Source organism: Alternaria dauci, chromosome 2, assembly GCF_042100115.1.
Source record: "Alternaria dauci strain A2016 chromosome 2, whole genome shotgun sequence".
Taxonomy (NCBI): Eukaryota; Fungi; Ascomycota; class Dothideomycetes; order Pleosporales; family Pleosporaceae; genus Alternaria; species Alternaria dauci.
The window spans coordinates 2,513,086-2,534,502 of NC_091273.1; the positions used below are offsets into that span (position 1 = coordinate 2,513,086).

The following is a 21,417-nucleotide window of genomic DNA, read 5'->3' on the forward strand; positions in this document are numbered from 1 at the left end:
ATAGCCACTGCTCATCCGCACATCAGAGATGGGGCAGGCATTCCGAATTCGACCCTCGTTGTAGAAGATTTGTTTGCTGTTGTCCACAGCAAGCCTCGCGCTTGCTCATCTCTCGACCCGCTCATCTCCTGACCTGTTTCCCACAATGTGTCCCCTCACAGGTGCTGCGTCATATCCAACTCGTTTCCCCTCAGGGCGCGTGAAAGACATAGGCATAGCCTGACCCTAGGCAAGAAATGAGAGCAAACGCAACCGCCGTTGCCGTGGGGAGTGCATTCAAAAGGTTGACCCACAGGCTAAGGCGTTCATGTTTCCTGCACACAACACCCTGGGTAATATCTGACTCTGATTCAGAGGCACCACGCCTTTCTTCTCACATCATTCAAGACACTTGATCGAGCCTCGATCGCTCACTTATACATTCCGCCGCGGAACAGCCCCCAGTTCGCATTATATATCATCACAAGCGCAAAAGCAGCAATAGACATACGAGCGACATGGCCCGACTCCGAGTTCCTGCATCGTCAGTTAAGGGCCGCCAGGCGACATCCACATATGCAGCCTATAGTCACCAGGAAAACGACCGATCCTCCTACGAGACTAGAGCCAAAGTTCTTATGAATTCCGACGATGGCGAACAGGCCTCAGAGACATCCGCACTGCCCAAGCTGTCTATTCGGTCGCCTATCAAGGGCAGTGTGAAGAGCTTGACCTCAATGAGCCGAGCCACAAAGAGCGATGTTCAGGGCTACATTGTGGGACAGTACCAAGCTGTCGACAAGGTGGGCCACGAACTTATTGACCGGACCGGCACCAAGGTTGTTTTCTTCCTTGGCCAAGACGAAGACGAAGAAGAGGACGAGGAAGCAACCGAACTCCTGGACGACGACATGAGCGCCAATCTGGGCGAGTATGTCAATGAGGAAGAAGATGAAGATCAATCCTGGAATGAGTTGCAAGATTTCATACGAGAAAATTCGACGACCGAAACAGCTTCTTCCACAAAGGCAAAGTCACCCTCTTTCGCTCGATGCATGGCAAGCGCAGGTGTTGATGACGCTAATTCAGACCTCGACTCCGACTCGGACGACGATGAACTTGATCTCAGCCAAAAGATTGAGCGTGCCGTCTCGAAATTCGCTCAGAAGATTGAAGAATGCGAGGAGGATGGGAAGGAATACACGAACATTACCCGGTCGCACAATGACTACCTCGTCTATCATCCGCCTATGATGTCGCCTCTCGAGGCTATTGACATCCCCTACCCTTGCAAAAGCAAAGAGAGCTTTGGAAACCGCAGGCACAGCGGCGGCAAGTCACTTGCGTTCCTCATGGCTCGCGCTGGTGACGTCTTTACGTCTCCCGAGGAAGATGACCGCTTGCCTTGGTCGACGTCTACATCCTCGTCGCCATCTTCATCGCCAATCCCGTCGCCTAACGCAAGTGGGATGAATTTGTCTGCGGACGACGCACTTGCTATGCTACGCGAGCGCTTCCGGATCGCACATCACGCCGGTGGTGGTACCAGTTGCTCCTGTCGGGAGTGGCTAGATGCTAAGGCTGAGACTGGATGCAGTATGGTGCATGGACCGTCGCTACTGCGGTTTTCGACGAACTGCTATGAGCATGGACAGTCGCCATTGACTGAGACTGCGAACACCCCAATGCAGCTTGATCTACAAAACGTCACATTTCGTGTCCGAATCGCGCCTTCTAAAGATACACTGAAGACGAAGTCATCTATGCAGACCTCGGCGTTTTCGAAATGCACTTCTGTGACGTCCATGTCGTCCTATCAGACTCATCGTCCACAGTCTGCAAATGATGAGCACCACCTGCATATAGATGCTACGGTTATGGATGTCGATAAGCCGCGAGTAGAGGAGGTTGAGCAACTATTTGTACCACTCCACATGTCCGCTGAAGATACCAGAAAGATGTTGCCTGCAGTTGTGATACAAGAGACCAACGACTTCGAGGAAGTGCGCGAGCAGACTGTCGACTGTCACGATGATGTCGCAACTGATTTCGATGAAACTATGGAACCAGGGCTAGCGATCGTCGAAGCTACCAAGAGTCTGCAGCGCAAGTGGATTAACAAAATGAAGCATTTCATTCAAAAGCTACCAAAGAAGTCAAAGCAAGCCACACGTGACTGCTTTAGAGCTACAAAGAAGTTCTCACGGACGGCTTGGAACTTTGCACCTGCTGCGGTATGGAGCCGACGATCCTGTTAGACGATCGACAACATCATCCAGGTGGTCGACCAGGGAACTATTTGAAGTTGACACGATGGATCTCACGGTCCGTTGTACCGACTGCGCATTTCCCCAGAACGACAGTTCGGCGAACGTTAGGGCCTCCTGCAGACCGGAACATATGTTGGGAAGATGGCAATGCTCAGAACTTAATCGAAAGTCGTCCGCGGATGCTCTGTCATTGGTCAACACGGACATATTTTGTAGACTGTTTTTACTTTTTGCTAATTCTCTTTTGGTGCGCTAGGAAAGCCCGGATCAGGACAACCTTTTGTATACACAACTAGCATTTTTTCCTACGAATATAAACCCTTGCGCTTACCCATACATGTCCTCAAGCATTTTGTGCGGTAGCCAAAGTGTGGTTGTTGGAATTGACCAAAACCCACGAGGAGTGAACCCTGATTTGATCCAGGGTCATCCACAATCGAAGAGTCAGCACACAACGCTTTCACTTGCCAAAATGTCTTCAGCCTCTCATTTTTTTCTTAGTTTTTTGTCCTTCGTTTCCCTCTCCACAAATGATTGCGCACGTACCATCATCGCAATAACGTCAGGCGCCAAGAGTGTTTGAACACTCACTATCACACTCTCGCTACTACACGCGCATCTTGTCGGTTCAGAAATTACACCGCATTACGCTCTTTACCAAAGACTCTTTTCGACTCAATACCACTCAATTTCGCCCGCCTTTGCGAAAGGGGACACAACTACCATTCTCAGCCTACTCACGATTCCGACACACTATCGAACCAACACATTGATATCACAGAATATGGCTTCCAAACCTATTGCTGTTGGTAGCCGCAAATTCAACTGGGCCGACGACGACGATGATGATTTCGATTTGGCTAGCTGGAATGCTACCGCCGACACGTCCGCGCCTTCCGCCGCCGAGTTAGGTCCTCTCCAAGTCCCTCCCGCCGGAGATGCGACAAAGGAAGACGACGAGACCTACACCCTGTCACGCATCCGCAACGAGCACGCCTGCGGAGTTTCGCCCGTCCCGGAAGAGCCGCCTACCACCGAGCTTGCCCAGGTACCAGAGCTTACTGCTCAATTGCCAGCCGAGTACTGGTATCTCGCCGTCCTTAATTGTCGTCCAGAACACCAGGTCATGTCTGCGCGGTTCGACCGGATTACTCGCGCTATCGGCCTGCGCTACGATGGTAAAGAAGACCCTGATGCGCCTGCATATCCGGAGTTGAGCAGCAACAAAGCCTATCGGTCTAATTACACGAAAGGCTTCCAGAGCTGGAAGATGAAACATAGGTCGCTCCCATGTTCAAATGTATATCGCTGTTCACCACTGAACATTGTCACTTCCATTGAGAATGCGCACGAGATTGACGATATCGACGTCGGTGCGGACGAAGAGGTGGAGGAGGTGCTGGATGAATACGAGGCGATGCAGATATTCGCTTTTGAACAACATGAGCAGGATCAGGTTTTCGTCTCTGACCACTACGAGCGCGACGAAGAGGCCGACCGCGAAATGAACGAAGAGATCGACCGCATGCTTTTCGAACTAAGCAGGAATAACGTCGACATAGCGGAACAATTCTCCCGGAAAGAGCTCGAGGACTTGTATCATGAATACAAAGCTCAGCAACTGGAGAATGATGAAGTCGATACAGAACAGCAATACGCCAAGGCTGGGCTCGATGTGATTGAAGAGGAGGATACCGCTTCGATGGATAGTTTTGAGGCCAGTTGCGGGGATGAAGAGCTTTTCGGGTCTTCCGATCCTTACACTACGAGTAACGAGAAGTTATTCTTGACTACGAACATGACACAGGACAAGAAAATCTTATCCTCGCTGTCCATCCCATTTGATGCCACCGCAACGGAAGAAGATTTGGATTTCAACAACATTGTCTTTGAAGACGAGGACAAAACCCAAGACTACAAGTCCGACATTCGTTCTGAAACTGATTCTGAGCCTGCTGATGAGGGCTACGCATCCTCTTCCCCGCCTATCACTCCCACACTCGAATGTTTCACAGCCATTGGCAAAAGGCACACACAGAACTGCTTTGTTACAGCTGAGATGCGACTAAGCTCGTCTTCTATGCGCCGCAAGACCAATGGTCGGACTCACTCCATGGATGCACTCCAGGAGTTTAGGCAGGCCGCCAGAAATGAGCAGCCTGTCGACGACGCCTTCGATGAAGACGAAGAGTACGCCGTTTTGGAGAGCGTTCAGCAGGAGGAAACCTCTTATAATCAGCTGGAGGTGCTGCCTGGAGCCGACAAGAGCCCTGAATTTACCCTTATCGTCGAGCCACCAGAGGAAGACACAAAGACCAGCGACTGCCCACTCAGCGACCTAGCACCCACTTTGATCGAGGAATCCAATAGCGCAAGTTCAGACGAAGCTGACTATCAGCATCAGCCCTCCGTCGATGAAGAACGCGGCATCCTCAACATGTCCTTCGCCTTCCCAGGTCCATCTGCCGACCATACCCCATCCAAGACCTCCTCTCGCCGCTGGACAGACCCTCCAAAATATATTCCTGATCCTCCGCCCGTCTTGCCGTCACCCGCTCACCGGCATAAGAAGCAGAACTCCTTGTCGCTGGTCCATCTAGCTAGCGTAGTCACAAAGAGCAAATTCTACATATCTGAGATGCCTTGGACGCAAGTTGGCGTCATGGCGGCTGGGGTGGTTGCTGGTGGGCTGCTGAGTATGGCGCGGCGTCATTAGACTTGATTTACAAGACGTTGCTTGTTTCAGTTCAATATGGAGAAAGGCCCACGATAGCTGTTATGGCAAGGCGACAACAGCGGCAGTACAGATTCCGGGGTTTCTCGAGGGTGCGATTTTCTTCTGTTCATATATAGATTGGTTTTCGTGGTGAGCGTAGATGTGTTGGCGTCATATACCCAGTGTGCTTTTGTTTACGTAGCATCATATAATTGAGGCACAAATTAATCAAAACATCAATGATCAAAACTTTCGAACTGTTGAAAACTCAATAGTGCAATCTTATAGTTTACGAGCTCAATATAGGCTTTTTTCAGCTTGAGTGTAACAAGGAACACCCCAAGGACACTGTCGACCTGCATGGGAAGCTTTCTTTACAACAGACAGATGTGATAGGGCAGTCTTCAACGGCATACATTCCTAACTATCGTCATCATCAAGACCCGTAGAGCTATTCTAGACCATCTACATGAGCTCCTTCCCTTCTCAGACCGGATGAGCAACTTTCGCCGTCAATAGGTTCCGAATATTTCCAACAAAGAAGCTCAAGATGAAGCAAATACCACCAAAAGCAATCGAGATCCAGTATGGCCACCTGTATGCCAGCGCAAAAGCCTCTTGCGAAGCTGCCAATATGGCAGGGAATGCGTCTCGCTGCAAGACTTCAGGGCTGGTAGCAAGGATCTCTTTGACTTCTTCGAATCTCGCGTGACCCATGAGGTCGGTAACATGAGCGATGACGGCAAGTCCCTCGGCTGACAGAGGGTTGATAATGCCGCCAAACGCCAGTGTCTTGCGTGCGACAATCTCAGTCAAGTGTAGAGTGGCTTTGCGGAAGAAGAGGTTCGAGTATACTGCAAACCCGATTGCGCCACCAAGGTATCGGATGCTGAGTGTGATGGCGGTGACGGTAGCAATGAGCTCGTCTGGGCAGGCAATCTGCGCAATGATTGAGGAGGGGATGATGACTCCACCGACTCCAACAGATGCTAGCGTGACGACAGCATAGACCACGTTGAGATTGTCAGGTCGCGCAATGCACATGGCTCCTGTGCCAGCTGTCATCATGGCAGTGAAGAATACCATCAGCTCGCGGACGCGGCCTTTGGTTATGGGAATAAGGACAAGGCAGATGACTGCGCCGCCGATGATGCCAAAGCCGATGGGTAGTGAGCGAATACCAACGCCCAGGGGATCGTCACCTATACTGGTGTCAGTATGATCATTCTGTGCGTCATGACCGGGTCATTTGTTTACCGTAGACGTTATAGATCTCAGTTGGCCAGAAGAGTAGCATGACAAAGAAGTTACCACCACTAAGGAAGGTGATGAGGAGGATAACGATCATGGTTCTTTTGGCTTTGTGAAAGAGCGCCGGCGGAACCATGGGGTGCGGAGCATACACTTCCCATACTAAGAAAGCGATGATGAACACGATACCTAGGACTAGAGGCACCATGTTATGCGGGCTGCCCCACTCATACTACAAGATATCAGCATTAGCAAGAATGTTTGCTCTGAGATCGTATACTGACCTGTGACGCGCCCCATTGTAGCCCCATCATGAATAGAGTGACGCCGACTGTACTTAAGATACCACCGATGTAGTCGACCTGGCGGAGGACATGGCGGGCAGTGTATTCCTCAGTCAGGCGAGACGGATCCTTGTAGCAAAAGATACATAGTATCAAACCGACAAAGTTCCACACTCCAACCAAGATGCCATTGTACCTCCAGTTGCTTTGTTCGGAGATCAATTGAGCCCACAGTACTGATGGGCAGAAGGGGAGGATGGTGATCACGACAAGGCCAACGTACTTGCCGCGGTCCTTGATCGGCACGACTTCTGCTGTGCCCGCGAGGGCGATGAGCTCGTTCAAGCCAGCGCCAATGCCTGAGAAGACCTGACCAGCTGGACCTTGTTAGTTTGTGGTCCCTCATACAAGGGTGCGGCACTTACCGATGGCAATATTCATGGTATCTGCAGTGGCAGTTATGATCGGCCCGATGATGAGTGTCACCTGACCGACGATAGCCACCTTCTGGCGTCCAAACAGGTCTGATAAGGCGCCCACAAATGGACAGAGCGCGGCGTTAGGAATGAGGTACCCAATGACAAACCAAATGTATCGGTCCACTCCACCAATGTCTTGGTAGATGAGTGGAAGGACTGAGCCAAAGATGTATAGCGGGATCTGAGAGCCAATCCAGAGGAATGACATACAGACAAGAGTCATGAACAGCCTTGCGTTCATCTGGATATGCCATAGTCAGAGCTGGAATCGAAGTGTAAAGCCCTTGCACTCACTTTCTCATGCACCACTGGGCCTCTGCTCATGACAAGTGCCAAGTTCTGCTGCTCGAGCTTGCTCAGCGGCGTTCGAGAAGCCACCATCTCAAGGTGACTGTGTCCATTTTTTTCGGAATCGTGAGAAGGGCTTGCCGATCTCTTTGCTCCCAGCATTTTGAAAGTGATAGAGCCGAGAGGGCGTACAGTCAGGAAGAAAAAGTAAGTTCAAGAGGTTCAAGTAGTTTGGATGCTCTCTTACCCTGGTCGAAAGAAACTATCGATACCTGGTTCTAGCGTCTCATTAATTTTCCAGGTCCATCGTAAGATAGTGAAATTAGTATACTGAATCGACACTAACTTTACCCAAGCCGCGGCAACAAAAGGCTATGCGCGGGGTCGACTGGACGAGCGACATGAGCCAAGATTCCCCTCTAGCAACAAGGCGCCACCAGCTGCCGTCTGGCCCCTTTGACGGCCTGTGGATCACAGTGGAGTATGTGGCGGCCCATTGATGTGGGGACCCCGCACGCTTGCTGGCTAGCTGAACTAGCGTCCGAACCAGAAAGCTTGCCTCATTGGTGCACAACACGCTCTTCTTTTCCTTCACGTAAGGCTCGCTTCTTGGTTTTGTCCTTGTGTACAACGCCTCGAAAGATGTTGATTAATATCGTTGCGAAGCGCCGTTCTTCTACCAACGCGCTTTCCTGCTTAGTGTTTTGTTGTGGAAATGTTTTAGCTGTTCCGAGTTTCGACGCGACTGACAGATTATGGGGAATGCGACTGAACGACTTTAGGTAGAACATATGATCCTAGAATGTACGAAGAAGAACGTCGTTGGAACGTTCGTGCTACCTCGGTAAGTGTAACCCTTGGGTGCTTGAAAAATGCCTAGATTGTGGCTGGTCCTGTGAGTGCTCTCGAACTCGTCTAGACGTTGACTACCTCAAGCCACAACACTGGAATCCATAGCGGTTGGAAAGTTACCGAGGGATACTGAAGTACGGCGTGTATTTCCAGTGACGTACAGACTAGCAAGAGCCAAGTTCGGGTGCGTACGGGAACTACTGGGCACCTCATCCAGGACTCCAGTAGCTTTGAATCGGGCCGACATTTGGCACAAGTCCTGTAGCGGATCTCTCGACTTCACGATTATCGCGCATGCGATGGAAAACCCATTGATCATTTCCATACAAGATCTCCGCCAAGAGACTCAAAGGCAACTCTACGCACGCGCATGCGATGGAAGAAATGTTTCCCGGGAATGTTCGAGTAAACCTAAGCGTAAACGATAAGATATAAGGGCGTTCTTCGGGTCACCGATACTGAATCAGCACGAATGTAGCATGTACGCAGGATGTCCAAGTCGAGTCGTTCTTTTGTCAATAGTGAGATGGACATCCCGGCAGTGTCTTGGCCGTTTCAAGTTTGACACTCTATCATTGCCTAGTATTGAGTCGGTCGTCAGCTTATGTGAGAAGTCGCGTACAGGAAGCCATGAAAAGCTAAAAATTATCTTAGGAGAGTAGCACAAACTTAAGCCGGAATGCAGACTCATCAATAGCATCAACTGGAAATGATACTTACTAAGCCTTTTAGTAGGGGAAACATACCAGTGGAAACGGCGGCGTTCGAATTCCAGGCCAGTGTCCCTAATCATGAATCGCTGCTGGAGTGAATCGAGAACGGCCCATCGCTTCATTGTTCGACAATGTTGGCGCATGCTAGTCAGCACATTGGCAGGTCGCGCTTCTTTTTCACTCGCCGTCCTTCGATGATTTTTGCCGCGGTACGCAACGCGCGTGATTCTTCAATTATATCACTTTGAGGAATCCGGCTCTCAGGTCCATTCGGGTAGAAGTCCGTTGCGGACTCCACGTCTCTGTCCTCAGCTGCTTGTTGCCTGCACTAGCTGTAGCACACTCACCGTCCCAACAACCAGAAACCTGGATAGCCTGGCATAGCCCCGCTTCAGAGGGGACAGTTACGGAAAGCAATAAGGTAAGCCTTGATATGCACGTCCTCGGGGAAGTCAAGCTTGGTGACAAACATAATCAGTGGCCGCCAAGGACTCTCGAATCGGTGATACTGCTTGCGATGGGCGAGCATAGCAATAATGCGAATCAAGACATCGAGACTGGTACGGCGTTTTCGTCAAGATCGATAGTAACGTAAACGGTGGAGCTACACATCAGCTTTGGGTAGGCGATAGTATCGCAACCTATGCCATTAGTGGTGAACACACGCGAAAACAGAGAACGTATGTGCTACTGACCTGGTGTGTTCGATTCTTCTTCAACAAGCCTGGAGGCAAAGTTTTCATGCCCACTCGAACACTTCAAGAATAGACAAACACGGTTCGCAGAGTAGAGTTTTTTCGGTATAGCGATCCCCGAGTAGGTCAAACACTGAAAGTAGTATATTGGTCGAAGTCGATTGGTCAAGTTGGGTTTGGAAGCTATGGAAAAGAGCCCGAATGGCCCTGTTGAAAATCCCGTGTTACATGGCCGAGCGATTCCTCAGATTCACAGACACCAGGGGTCGAGCGTCGGCGTTCCTTCTTCTGCTTATCTGGCTTACCCACGGACGGCCGACCATGCTTCGGAAGTTTGACATTCTCTCATGAGCAGATTGAAACAGATTATATATCTCGAGTGAGCGGCGTTGTACTGTAAGTTTGCACGTTATCGGTCGATCGATGGGATGTGAGGTGCCGATGCCGACATCGTGCCGATAGCTGGAAAGAAGGAAATGAGGATCTGTGTTTAGCGTCTTGGCGTCACCCCTCTTCTCACACGTGTCTATGAAATCCCCAAAGCTGCATCGCATCCTGGTCGGGTGCCAACGTAATTCATCCCACAGTACCTAGACATCTCTCTATGCGCACGATCATGTCAATCGACCTGGGACCTTCTTTACTAGGCGTTGGGGGAGTCTGATTTTGTTGTTCCTCTCGTTCGCGAAGACCTTCCGAGGTCCGCCATGTTCTCATACCGGGTACGACATCGCTTCTGCAGAATATGCACCCCATAAGACGAGGTTTATACGACACAGCCTGCCCCGAACATCTTGCGCACAATCCCTCTTGTCAGCCATACGCCCAGCCCCAGATTTCGAGACCAATTCGTATCAGAGCGCCTTGGACGGAATGTCTGCACACCTAGGCGACTCATTGTCGCCATAGATTCCCACCATACCAGCCGGCTAGAGGGCAGATACAGAAAAGGGCTGCAAGCTTGCCAATAGTGTGTACAATGCGCCTTTTACAACACCATCTAATATCCTTGCTGTGAATATACACTTTGTATACACATTATGGACCTGACACGCTGTAACGCCCTGCTTATACAGCACACCATGAGTGATTCTGCTGAATGCACCTAAGCAGCTCTTCTTTTCTGATATTCAAACTTTCAAGATCTACCACCCAATCACAATTCTTATCCTCAACTTCATACCCTCACTGCTCCACCCTCAAAGCTGAGGGTGTTTACCTTCGTGGGCGACTATTTCGCAAACACTTTAACACTAAACATAAGATGCCGTTAATCAACGCGAATTCCGGTAGTGTATTTGGCATCGATTTCAACAACCCGACGTGTAAGTGTCTTCCATGTACGACCGGCATACAAGACATTCGCTAACCTCGTATGTTGAATTGTAGGTGTTATGTGGGCTGTGATGGCTCTCGCACGTCTCAATGAGAAGCTACCTTTCGATCCTGACCGTATTCGTGCCTTCAGGCTTCGCATTGCAATTGACGACGCTATTCGAGCTTTCTGCGATTACCGCATGGAAGCAACTTGGTCTACGCTGTATAGTGATCGAGCAGTCCAAATCGTAAGGACTCTTCAGCGTACTGCTGCTGATTACTACCAAAACACCGAAGGTGTTCAAAACCCTGATGTGGAATGTGAATACCTGCTTGAGGTGTTCAGTAGGTTCCACACCCATGTACACCAGCAAGAAGATAGAGATTTCACTGATGCCTATGGTGCTATAGGGATGATGGCCGCTATGGCGACCAAGATGACAAGAATCCTTGGACGACAAATCTCGGAGATGATCGATACGTTCAACGATCTTTCTGCCGACGAAAACTTATCAAGCGACGCTATTGCCGATTGTACGAATCACCAGATCGATTTGATATGTGCAGCCATCGAGCAATTTGTACGCGAGCCGCCTGGAACGAACAGCGCCTGCAACTCGGCTTCGGAAGCGCGAACCATCGTGGGTCAGTCGTTCGTTCGTCTCATCCATGACCCTTTGCGGCAACGCGTTGAAAGCGCCTTCAGAGTGCTGATAAACGATTTGGCGTTTTGCAGCTGCCGTATTGTGAACAAGCATCATTATGATGTCAAAGAGAGGATCGTTGTGTTCTACATGCAGATCAGTACGTTTTTCACATATGGTTCGCCGCTACTGAGCGCCTTCTTCATTTCAGACATGTCAGAGGACGATTATGAAATTGACGACGAGGACTATCAAGAATACGTACCAGAATACGTGGCGAACCATGACTTCAGTCAGTACGACGATTTCGATTGGCATACGCGCGAGTACGAAGTTTTTGATGTTCAAGACGTGCTTCGTGGTCCGGAACACGCAGACCTGGCTTCTGTCTCTGTAGCACTCAGCTCGACTGATGAATCCTGTCCTATCTGCGGCGACGCAGATGTCGACATGCGGAAGTTGAATGTTTGTAGCCATGCGGTTTGCGCGACATGCTTGGACGCACAGCTTAAAGTCCAGCATCAGTGTAGGTACAGGTGCTCAATGTGTCGGGCCGAGTTTTTCCCTGACTGATGAATTGAGGCTCCAGGAGGTTTCTTACCTCTTCCATTCCTCTTTTCTTCACCAAAGAATACTTACTGGAAGCTAAACATTTCTTGGAATATCTTTCATATGTAGGTATTACTGATGAAGAATACTACTCAGTTAAATTCACAAATTGGATCTCGAGTGCGAATGCGGTGTTATGCGGAGGTAAGGGACCACCGTTGGCGAGGTTACCGTGACAAGTCTCGCACACTGACGATTTGCAACTGCGCTGGCCTCTCACGAGCTCTCTCTCTACCCTGAGCTCTGCAATAGCTGCTACGCTGGCATTGGATCTCGTATGACTGCTATATGACTAGTTTCAGCCCTCGCTCTGGCCAAACGTAGCGTCAATGATGGTTCTCTCACACCATAAGAATAGGTACATTTACACATTATTATGATTGACTATAGAAACAACAAATTCTAACTGGAAGCCTCGTTTAGCTCAGCAAGCATCCTCTGCTCCAGTTTACCGCCCCACACAAAAGAAGAGCTTAACTCTCTCGCCTTTTCGACCCACTCATTTCTTTTAATGAATGCCCTTAGGCAGTTAGCAGATTGTCGAGGTGTATATAGCTTGCAATAACTACCAATTTTCACCCTGTCTACTTGCTACATAGACCTCATGTGGTAACCCTAATGTCTGTTCTTTCGATAAAGGCCCTTTTACGTTTAAGTCGTAAGTGAACCATCGCTTCAAGGGCTTATCAGAATCAAAGTCGCCAGGAATATGAGGATGGTCATATCCGTATGAGCTTGGTTCATCTTGAATGATTCTCCCGAACTGATGCTGACTGAAATCGTTGCCGAGGGTGTAAAAGCGCTTTTGATTGGGACCAGGAATATCGGTTACGCGGACGCGAAGTAATACACGACGTGCGTTGGCGGGTTTACTCTGACAGAGAACCATTCTTGAGCATACCTCTAGATTGCCCTCGTTTGCATCCCACGCAACGAAGATCTGCTCTTTGACGTTGAGCTTGTATGCAGCACTCTCTGGCCGCGGTGTAACAGAGATTTGAGGATTGGTTAGACTAAGCTGTGACGAGCCAGGTAGGAAGGGCGAAGGGATGATCTAGAGCATGCTACGCACTGCGCAACGAACGCGTTCAGGTCGCGGGTTGGTGTCAGATAGAAATGCAGTTGGGCAAATGTTCTACAGCGGCAACGGTCGGTGTGTTCTTGTGTTTTGGTTGGCGCTGCGCCGCACTGCGGGGCCGCAGTCAAGGATGGAGTAACACTAGCTTAAAGAGAAAGTACGTGCGATAGGTATGTGGGTGATGAATGATGTATAAGTCCACCGAACTAACTAGGTAGGTAGGATGGGACGGGTCCTACATATACCCCGGTATCGGCCATGCTTGGGGTCATGTGACAATACCTTACTTACTATCTAGTGTAGGGGTTTTTCATAGCCTAAGAGATAGACAGTAGAAGAAGTTGTCCCCGAATCAAGATTAATTTCTATCTGGTGCACCGCGCTCGGCCCCACCGCGCTGCCCGATATCAGGGCCCTTATCTTTCACCTTATCTCTCGGCACATTTCCACAACCTTCTATGATCCTCAGTCCTTCAAACGATATAACCCCGGTGATTTTCCACACCCACTCAAACCACAACAACACGCTCAACACACACACAGCTACTGCGCACTAAGAGTGTGTCATGGACCACCACTACCATCAACCAATCTGGCCACTAGTCGAAGGCGCCTTCGACTACACGATGAACCTGGCGGGCGAGCTTTGGACGATGATTTGGAGACCAGTCGAGCAAACATACATGCAGCCAGTCAGCAAGATGGTCATGCAACGCTCGGAGAATGCGGACAAACCAATGACTGCTAGCTTGAAGGCCAAGTGGTCAGAAGAAACCATGAAAGCTCGCCTATCTGAGCAGCTCAAATGCGAAAGATGAGAATTGTTGGCAAGCGTTTCTGTGGAGGGAGCAGACCCTAGGTATTGTAATGGATGGCATCTACTATGATAGAATGCAAGCTGACAGGATTCTCAGACAAGCTCGGCGCCATGATCAGAGCTATGCGAATGGCCAAGCCTAGTTGGCGGTAGCTTGGGTAAAGGTGAATGAGGACAAGTAATGAGCGACTCATAGCTGACATGCTGACCAGTGTGGAAGGTACCAAACTCGACATCCTATGCGAATGCAAGTTAGGTGGTGTATACGACCAGATGGAGCGCCTTTACAACAATAGGTGCATGCGACACCACCTAATCCCGGTTTCATGATTAAGCGCCAGTCATTGGTTGTACGTGAAGGTACCTCGCAAAATACCGGCATTGCACGACATGGACGATGCTCTCTGGGGTTCTGGCATCCCCCCGAGAGAAGATACTGGATGTATTAATAGTGTCCGCGACACCGCGAATTACGAAGCATAATTTGGAAATGTCGCAGCGGCGGTATCTGCACCGGAAAACGAACCTTGTATTACTTGTAGTCCCCGATAGTACAGCCTTACAATGCGAGTCCCTATCAAGTTCCATTTCATTCCACACTTGGCTTCTTCTGAGGAGAATATTTCACTTTGTATGGTTGCTTTTGATAAACGGACCTATTACTATAAGCACGCAAGCGTCGAACGCATGTGCTCCGACGTTCCGAGTGCGTGTGGCTACCTGCTCGATACTGGGTTGATGCGAAGTGCGTTCTCACGTCGGAATTGGAGGAAGTGCAGGGAGCGAATAATTTTAGGGTATTGTAATTCGCCTGTTGGGAGAGACACGAAAGAAAGTGCTAGGGCGAGGTTGTAGGATGGCTTGTGGAAGGTTTGCGCAAAAGTGGTGAGGTTTGCTGGAAAACAACGTAGCGAGACGGATGACGAAATCGCCGCGGCGCTGACGTAATCTGCGCGTCTTGACAGCCCATGCAACCCGTCACCTTGCCCATCACCACTACCAGCAAGCATCGCTCGTTCATCCTGCCAGATGTGAGTAAAGACGACCAAAACGCATTGTATCTGAGACGCTAACCGCTGGTCGTCTGGTAGGCTGCTCGTGGTGTTGGAATGATCGTGACACCTGTATTGATGGCGCGTGGTAATCTCTGCGCCAAGCCGGCCCAGTGCAGCAGCTATTCTGCAAAATGCCCATGACTATTGTTCCACAACGCAGGTGCACAGGAGGCGAAGCTGAGCCGGGGCCATGTTACCTTTACAGAACGCGTAAACGGGGAAGACGGGTTCCTCGGTGTCATTCAAAAGATCGATGGTAAGCTTACTTGTCGAATCTTTGGTATGAGCACAGGCATGATACTCGCAGGCCCGTATTAAGAAGGGCGCTTCTTGGGTGCGCAGATGGCACTGATGCAAACTAAATATGGAGTTACCAAGTCTGTCGTTGTCTCACATGCAGCCCGTACGAGACACTCACTAGACGGTGTTTTGTTTGAGATGAAATGCAGCGAATACATTTCAAAGTCTACTGACTTTGGTGACTCCAACGTGGCAACCACATATCCTGCCGACATTGCGCCCATGTACATGGCCGGAACCAGCGACGTGTCGGTTTCTCTACATGATCTAGACCGCATCCAGTCGATTGCGATGCACATACCCTAGGCTCGGGATTCTGGTGCCCGGGCTACATATTCCGACATGGAGTATTGCGACAAGGCAGGCTGCGTTTCGGCAAACCATCGGATATTCAAAGGTGGTGCGGCAAAGACGGTGCCTGAGTCTCTCTGGAAAGTATCGTCGGGAATGCTGGAGTCTTACGATAAGAGAAAGTTCGCGCGGTGTACTTGGGGCAATGTCAAAGCAGATTGATGTGAACCCGCTCTTGGATGAACCGGACTGATAGGGAGGAAGCATTGAAGTATCTCTGATACCAGCAACTCGGACAGCGTGAAACTCACTTCCTGGCTAGTTCTCCATGTTGGGAAGACCCCCTGGACGAGCCTGGTGGCGTACATGCTCGTCTGCAGATGGACCTTTGATTTGTGTGTCACTCACGCACGTGCCATCTGCGACTTCCTTCCTGGACGCGCTCCTCTTGCTTTCACTCCGTAAAACCATCCATCAGATTTACTCACCATTCGAATCTGCTCACATCGTTCTCTTACTTCGTGAAGAGAGCACAGGACGCAACTTTAAAGTCGATAAGCAACAAGCGTGTCTCGACAACTTTGACAGTGAGTAACCTAAATGCAGGCGTGCTCTATTACGCTTGCCACCGCGACTGCTCTGAAGCTTTCCGAAACATCTAGCTGATACTTAACAAGGCGTCTGCGATGGCCTCGGTACAGCAGACAGCGCAACGCGTTTGGACGCTCCCATTGGCGATGTCGAACACCACCAAACCACTCGCTGTCGCTCTTGCTACATATCCGATCCAGGAGGTAGGCATGCAGGTGTTCTCCTTGTACTTCATTCAGGATACTAATATCAATCTGCAGGCACTGGTCTCGTTCTTGACACCTGACGATCTCCTTGCCCTTACCCAGGTTTCACAGACTTTCCATAACCACATTCGCATGGACGACGCCAATGCAAAGGCCAATCTTGTCTCCAAAACTCTGTGTCCGGGAGTTGGGTTTTCCCTCCGGGCAATGAAGCATTGCTCCTGTACAGCAAAGACGTTTGATGCCATAAAAGGCTGCGCTGGATTTGGCTTCACGACGGAGTCCCGCCCGTGTGTGAAGTGCGGAGTCAATACCTGCGACGAATGCCGGATACATGTTTTCTACAATTCTCTCACAGAGGACTCTGGATTTGACCAGTGTCGCTGGTGGGCAGGCTTCTGATTTCTCCATCCCAAAGCCATCGCCGCGTACCCGCCCAAGAATTCAAAGGACAGCGCCTGGCGTCTGCCTCACAAGGACATGAAGCCTCTTCACGACCAGGGTCGTTTACACGTTCCCCTGAATTTCATTTCCATCGGCGATCCTGAGCCGTTTGAGCGGATTCTCGACCTTGACTTGGGCACACACCAAAACATTAAGCCTGTTGGCCGCAGACATTACCCATACGCGGGGTGTCGTATCGTTTCATTGCTTAACGTCACTGTCAACAAGCGCAAGGATCTCACTTGTTCTTCGTGTTACCGGGAACGTCAGAAGAAAGGTCTAGTGCGATGTTCTTGTACCCTGCGCAAGCGCTTCCTAGACCGGTGGCTGTGCACATCCTGTTATGCCAAAGAGGACTTTGCGGATCAACAGCTACGCTCCTATATCGCAGTAGCAGACGAGACAGGGCATTGTCACACTCATGTCTGTGGTTGCGGAGCAAAGTTTGCACCGGAAGCTAGACCAAAAATCGTGTGTAACTGGTGCAAGGGAGTAGTTGGAGAACCTCAGCACGATGTCGCGAGTGGGAATAGCGAGGGCATCAACTATGACGAAGAGGAGGAAAACGAAAAAGGAGAAGACTACCCTGAAGAGGACCATACGGCTGCTGACTTTGCGCATTTACCTCAGAACCATGTTGCCTTCGCCCAGAACCACGATCAATCTCTGTCGGTATATGTGAACGGAGAGTGCATCCGCGGCGAACGTCTTGGTCGATCCGTCATTCTCCTCTGGATAATAATGCAACGCAAGCATGTTGATTGCAATCGCTGTGAATGCAACAATTCTAGCGTTGACCATACACACGGGGGGGTATGAGGAATTCGACGATAGTGAATACGAAGACCCAAATGACCTGTAGGAAGTTGAGTTGGTAGCTGGCTTCGAAGATTAGTGGGGACCAGACTGAGGCCAACAACAGGCTTTTACAGAATCAGATCACCGTGTACTAATTACCGCTTGACTGAGAGTGAGTGAGTGAGTGAGTACCTCCCCGCAGCTGGCACAACCGCTTACCCGAAAGTGGGTCGTGGAAGCTTGGCACTGACACATTGATGTCGCTCGGACCGTGCCTGATCGCTTCGTCGCCGCATCCCCATCATCAGCTGTAATTCCCAACGGCCATGGATCGTCCAATCGCGGCTTTTCCATACCGACTTTCGTTCGCCAAGATGTGTTCGAGCAGACTACACGCATCGCCAGACGTGCTGGTGAGGCGATTGCTACCTGAATATCCATCCTGACCGGGCCGCGATTGTACGGCTTCGACACTTCGAACCCGTCAAATGCGACATGGAGATTGATGGCCGTTCGCAGGCACTAAAACACACTCTCTCGCAATCAGAGTGTTGCGTGAAGTTCCAAGACGGGGAAGGACGGCGGTGAGTCGCAGTACCTTATCTGTGCGACCATGCCAAGACCTATCGCCCGACAATTTCGGGGCATCGGTGAAATGCTCCAAGCACAGCGCATGACAATGCGTCACATTCAATGGAGAACACGTCCCAATTATTGCAGAAACGCTCGGTCTGTCTATTATTTACTTGGTAGTTTTCTTTCTTTTGCGCACATTGCTTCCACTGTCGTTCATTACATCCGCGACCTACGCCTGCCGACATACCAGATTTGATCGGACGCAACTACCACTCCCCTTGTTCTTGTCCCATCACTTGAGAACGGTGTACGTGCCCTAAAACCTAGTTCGACCCTGGATATCGACGCCAGGATAATGAAATTATTACCCACCTTTTCGGAAGACCGTAGCGATCAGACGGCCTCGCTCAAGAACGTAGCCCGAGACACAATTGGGGAGACCTACATCGAGGAGGACCCGTCGGTAGCAGAATGGATGCGCGAATGCATACCAACTTCACATGGCGCCGCAGAATACGTACGCGAGTTATTTCCGAGCGCACGGTGGGTGAGACGCTATAACCTACACTGGCTGGCTGGAGATGCTATCGCAGGTACGCAAAGCAATCTCTACCGCGTTTCATTACATACCGCTAAACCAAGCAAGGCGTCACTGTCGGTCTTGTTGTGGTTCCGCAAGCCATGGCGTATGCGTCGCTCGCGCGCCTGTCACCTGCTTTCGGCCTATACACAACCTTCGTAGGAGCGTGTCTATACTGGATCTTCGGAACATCCAGAGACATTGTCATAGGTGTAAGTCAATCCTCTAAATAAGCTACACTCGGCTAATCATGATCAGACCACAGCCGTCGGGTCACTACTGATCGGAAGCGCAGTCAGCAAAGTCGAAGCCGAACACCCGGGCGTGTACCAGCCCCAGGAAATAGCGCATGCGATAAGCTTCCTCGCTGGTAGCATCATCCTAGGCTTCGGTATCCTTCGTCTCGGCTTCATCATTGAGTTTATTCCGTATATCCCTATATCCGCCTTCGTTACATCCGCCAGCATCACGATCGTTTCGACACAGCTACCGACCTTGATGGGTGTAACAGGGATCAACACACGGGAGTCCCCGTACAAGGTGTACGTCAACTTCTTAAAGGGCCTACCCCGGGCAAGACTGGATGCGGCTATTGGAATCACATCCATTGTGCTTCTATACCTGGTCAAGAACCTGTGTGCTAAGATGGAGGTCCGCCAACCACGAAAGAAGAAGATGTGGTCCTTGATCTCCTCACTGCGCCTCACTTTTACTATACTGCTCTATACCCTCATCAGCTGGCTCGTGCATCGAACGACCCCTGCAGGCCAAGAGAAGTTTCGAATAGTCGGCCACATTGAGAAGGGATTCAGTCACGCGGGCGTACCCTCGATGAATGGAGAACTCTTTGGCTTGGTAGCACCAGAGCTCCCGGCAATCATTATCATCCTCATCGTGGAACACATCGCCATCGCCAAGAGTTTTGGGCGTAAGCATAATTACACCGTCATTCCTTCACAGGAGATGATCGCACAAGGTGCCGCCAACATACTCAGCCCTTTTGTCGGTGGTTATGTGTGCACAGGTTCTTTTGGTGCTTCTGCTGTTCTTTCCAAGGCAGCAGTACGTACCCCTCTATCCGGCGTCTTCAGCGCATTGGTTCTAGTGCTGGCTCTCTATGCGCTCACCACTGTCTTCTACTACATACCAAATGCAGCGCTTGCTGGTCTGATCATACACTCCACCGTCGACTTGATCAAGGGACCCAAGGACCTGCACAAGTACTACCAACTGTCACCGTTCGAGCTCTTCGTCTGGGTTTGTGGCGTTGTCATTGCGTTCTTCACCGATCTTGAGACTGCAATCTACATCACTGTGGGACTGTCTTTCGCAATGCTTCTTTTCCGAATGGCGAAGAGCCCAGGCAAGTTTCGGGGTACTGTTGAGGTGACGCGCATAGTCTGCGACGATCGCCACTGCAATGAATCCATGTCGACAGCAAGCACCTCGCTACCTCCACAAACATATGGGGAATACACGCATGGCGGCAGTACTGCAGAGGGCTTTCGACACGTATATGTGCCTGATGAGGCCACAGATAACCATAATCCGGACGTCAAGGTGGAGCCGGCGTATCCTGGCGTCTTCATCTACCGTTTCAGCGAGAACTTCAACTATATCAACCAGGCCTATCACGTCGACTACCTTACCTCTTATATTACTAAGCACACGCGCCGGACCCAAGCCGATGACGGTATCCGCGATTGCGATCGTTTGTGGTGCGATGCACCGCCTACCCAGAAGCTTATTGAAGATTCTTCATCTCTTCCAGTTCTGAGGGCCGTCGTTCTTGACTTTTCCACTGTCAACATTCTCGACATCACAAGCATTGACGGATTGAAAAGCTTACGCGATACGCTTGATCGGCATGCGGCGCCTGGGCTAGTAGAGTGGCACTTTGCTGGTGTACATAACCGGTGGACACGCAAGGCGCTCAGCTTTGCAGGATTTGGTTGCCCTGCGGCAATCACTGCCGATGGTATGGGAACGTGGTGTCCAGCCTATACCGTCGCGACCAGTCTCCCCAGTGCAAATGGTGATGAGCGTAAAGAAATGGAGGCTTCACGGCGGCATTTGCACAACAGCGACGAAGAGCAAGGCAAGAAATCGACGGGCACGCATGCCCTCGAGGTACAGTCCACCTCTACGAGCGAGAAGAGGAGATTCTACCCAATTTACGGAGTCGATAGACCGTTCTTCCACCTCGATCTTCACGACGCTGTTGATGCTGCGGTTCGTGATGCGAAGAGGGCTGATGAACTTGAGGCGCGCACGAGCTGTGCATTGAGTACTTGGTCACAGTCACATGAGCAGCGAGTGGAGGCGTAGAAGTTTTTTTCCTCATCTTGGTTTCATATGTCTATGATGTTGTTGGCATGCATGGTGTTTGGCGCTTTGGCGTTTGCATTTGGCACTGCATTAGTATTCGTATCATCGGCATTTTTAGAATGAATAGAGCCCTAGAGGTACAATATGTTTTTAATATGAAAATAATATCTCTTCGCATTGCTATACACTATTTGTCTACAAAGGGTTGCGCAAGTCCATAACGATCACCATCTTGTGTAAGGTAGTTATTCATCGT

The 21,417-nt window shown here is 50.3% G+C and overlaps 6 protein-coding genes across 6 annotated transcripts; 5 read left to right on the top strand and 1 right to left on the bottom strand.

Moving 5' to 3' along the window:
• Positions 1-497: 497 nt before the first annotated feature.
• On the top strand, positions 498-2,237 carry ACET3X_002860 (uncharacterized protein; the record flags this gene model as incomplete). Its single annotated transcript, XM_069449649.1, has 1 exon — positions 498-2,237. One exon carries the CDS (start codon positions 498-500, stop codon positions 2,235-2,237), a length of 1,740 nt encoding a protein of 579 aa, XP_069309407.1.
• Positions 2,238-3,033: 796 nt separating this feature from the next.
• ACET3X_002861 (uncharacterized protein) lies at positions 3,034-4,965 on the top strand (the record flags this gene model as incomplete). The annotated part of the gene is made up of 1 exon (XM_069449650.1): positions 3,034-4,965. One exon carries the CDS (start codon positions 3,034-3,036, stop codon positions 4,963-4,965), a length of 1,932 nt encoding a protein of 643 aa, XP_069309408.1.
• A 486-nt stretch (positions 4,966-5,451) lies between these two features.
• ACET3X_002862 (uncharacterized protein) lies at positions 5,452-7,429 on the bottom strand (the record flags this gene model as incomplete). Its single annotated transcript, XM_069449651.1, has 5 exons — positions 5,452-6,167; positions 6,223-6,448; positions 6,501-6,877; positions 6,926-7,220; positions 7,274-7,429. The coding sequence occupies 5 exons, from the start codon at positions 7,427-7,429 to the stop codon at positions 5,452-5,454; spliced, it is 1,770 nt and encodes a 589-aa protein (XP_069309409.1).
• Positions 7,430-14,960: 7,531 nt separating this feature from the next.
• Positions 14,961-15,365, top strand: ACET3X_002863 (uncharacterized protein; the record flags this gene model as incomplete). The annotated part of the gene is made up of 4 exons (XM_069449653.1): positions 14,961-15,023; positions 15,084-15,132; positions 15,208-15,303; positions 15,355-15,365. 4 exons carry the CDS (start codon positions 14,961-14,963, stop codon positions 15,363-15,365), a joined length of 219 nt encoding a protein of 72 aa, XP_069309410.1.
• Positions 15,366-15,966: 601 nt separating this feature from the next.
• Positions 15,967-16,515, top strand: ACET3X_002864 (uncharacterized protein; the record flags this gene model as incomplete). Its single annotated transcript, XM_069449654.1, has 3 exons — positions 15,967-16,225; positions 16,316-16,432; positions 16,490-16,515. 3 exons carry the CDS (start codon positions 15,967-15,969, stop codon positions 16,513-16,515), a joined length of 402 nt encoding a protein of 133 aa, XP_069309411.1.
• Positions 16,516-18,397: 1,882 nt separating this feature from the next.
• Positions 18,398-21,328, top strand: ACET3X_002865 (uncharacterized protein). The gene is made up of 3 exons (XM_069449655.1): positions 18,398-18,846; positions 18,900-19,045; positions 19,092-21,328. The coding sequence occupies exons 1-3, from the start codon at positions 18,609-18,611 to the stop codon at positions 21,159-21,161; spliced, it is 2,454 nt and encodes an 817-aa protein (XP_069309412.1). The 5' UTR covers positions 18,398-18,608; the 3' UTR covers positions 21,162-21,328.
• The last annotated feature ends 89 nt before the right edge of the window (positions 21,329-21,417 follow it).

Coding starts and splice junctions, on each gene's coding strand:
- ACET3X_002865 (XM_069449655.1), top strand. CDS start 18,609: ATGAAATTATTACCCACCTTTTCGGAAGACCGTAGCGATCAGACGGCC. Junction 18,847..18,899: donor GGCTGGAGATGCTATCGCAG/GTACGCAAAGCA, acceptor AAACCAAGCAAG/GCGTCACTGTCGGTCTTGTT. Junction 19,046..19,091: donor CCAGAGACATTGTCATAGGT/GTAAGTCAATCC, acceptor AATCATGATCAG/ACCACAGCCGTCGGGTCACT.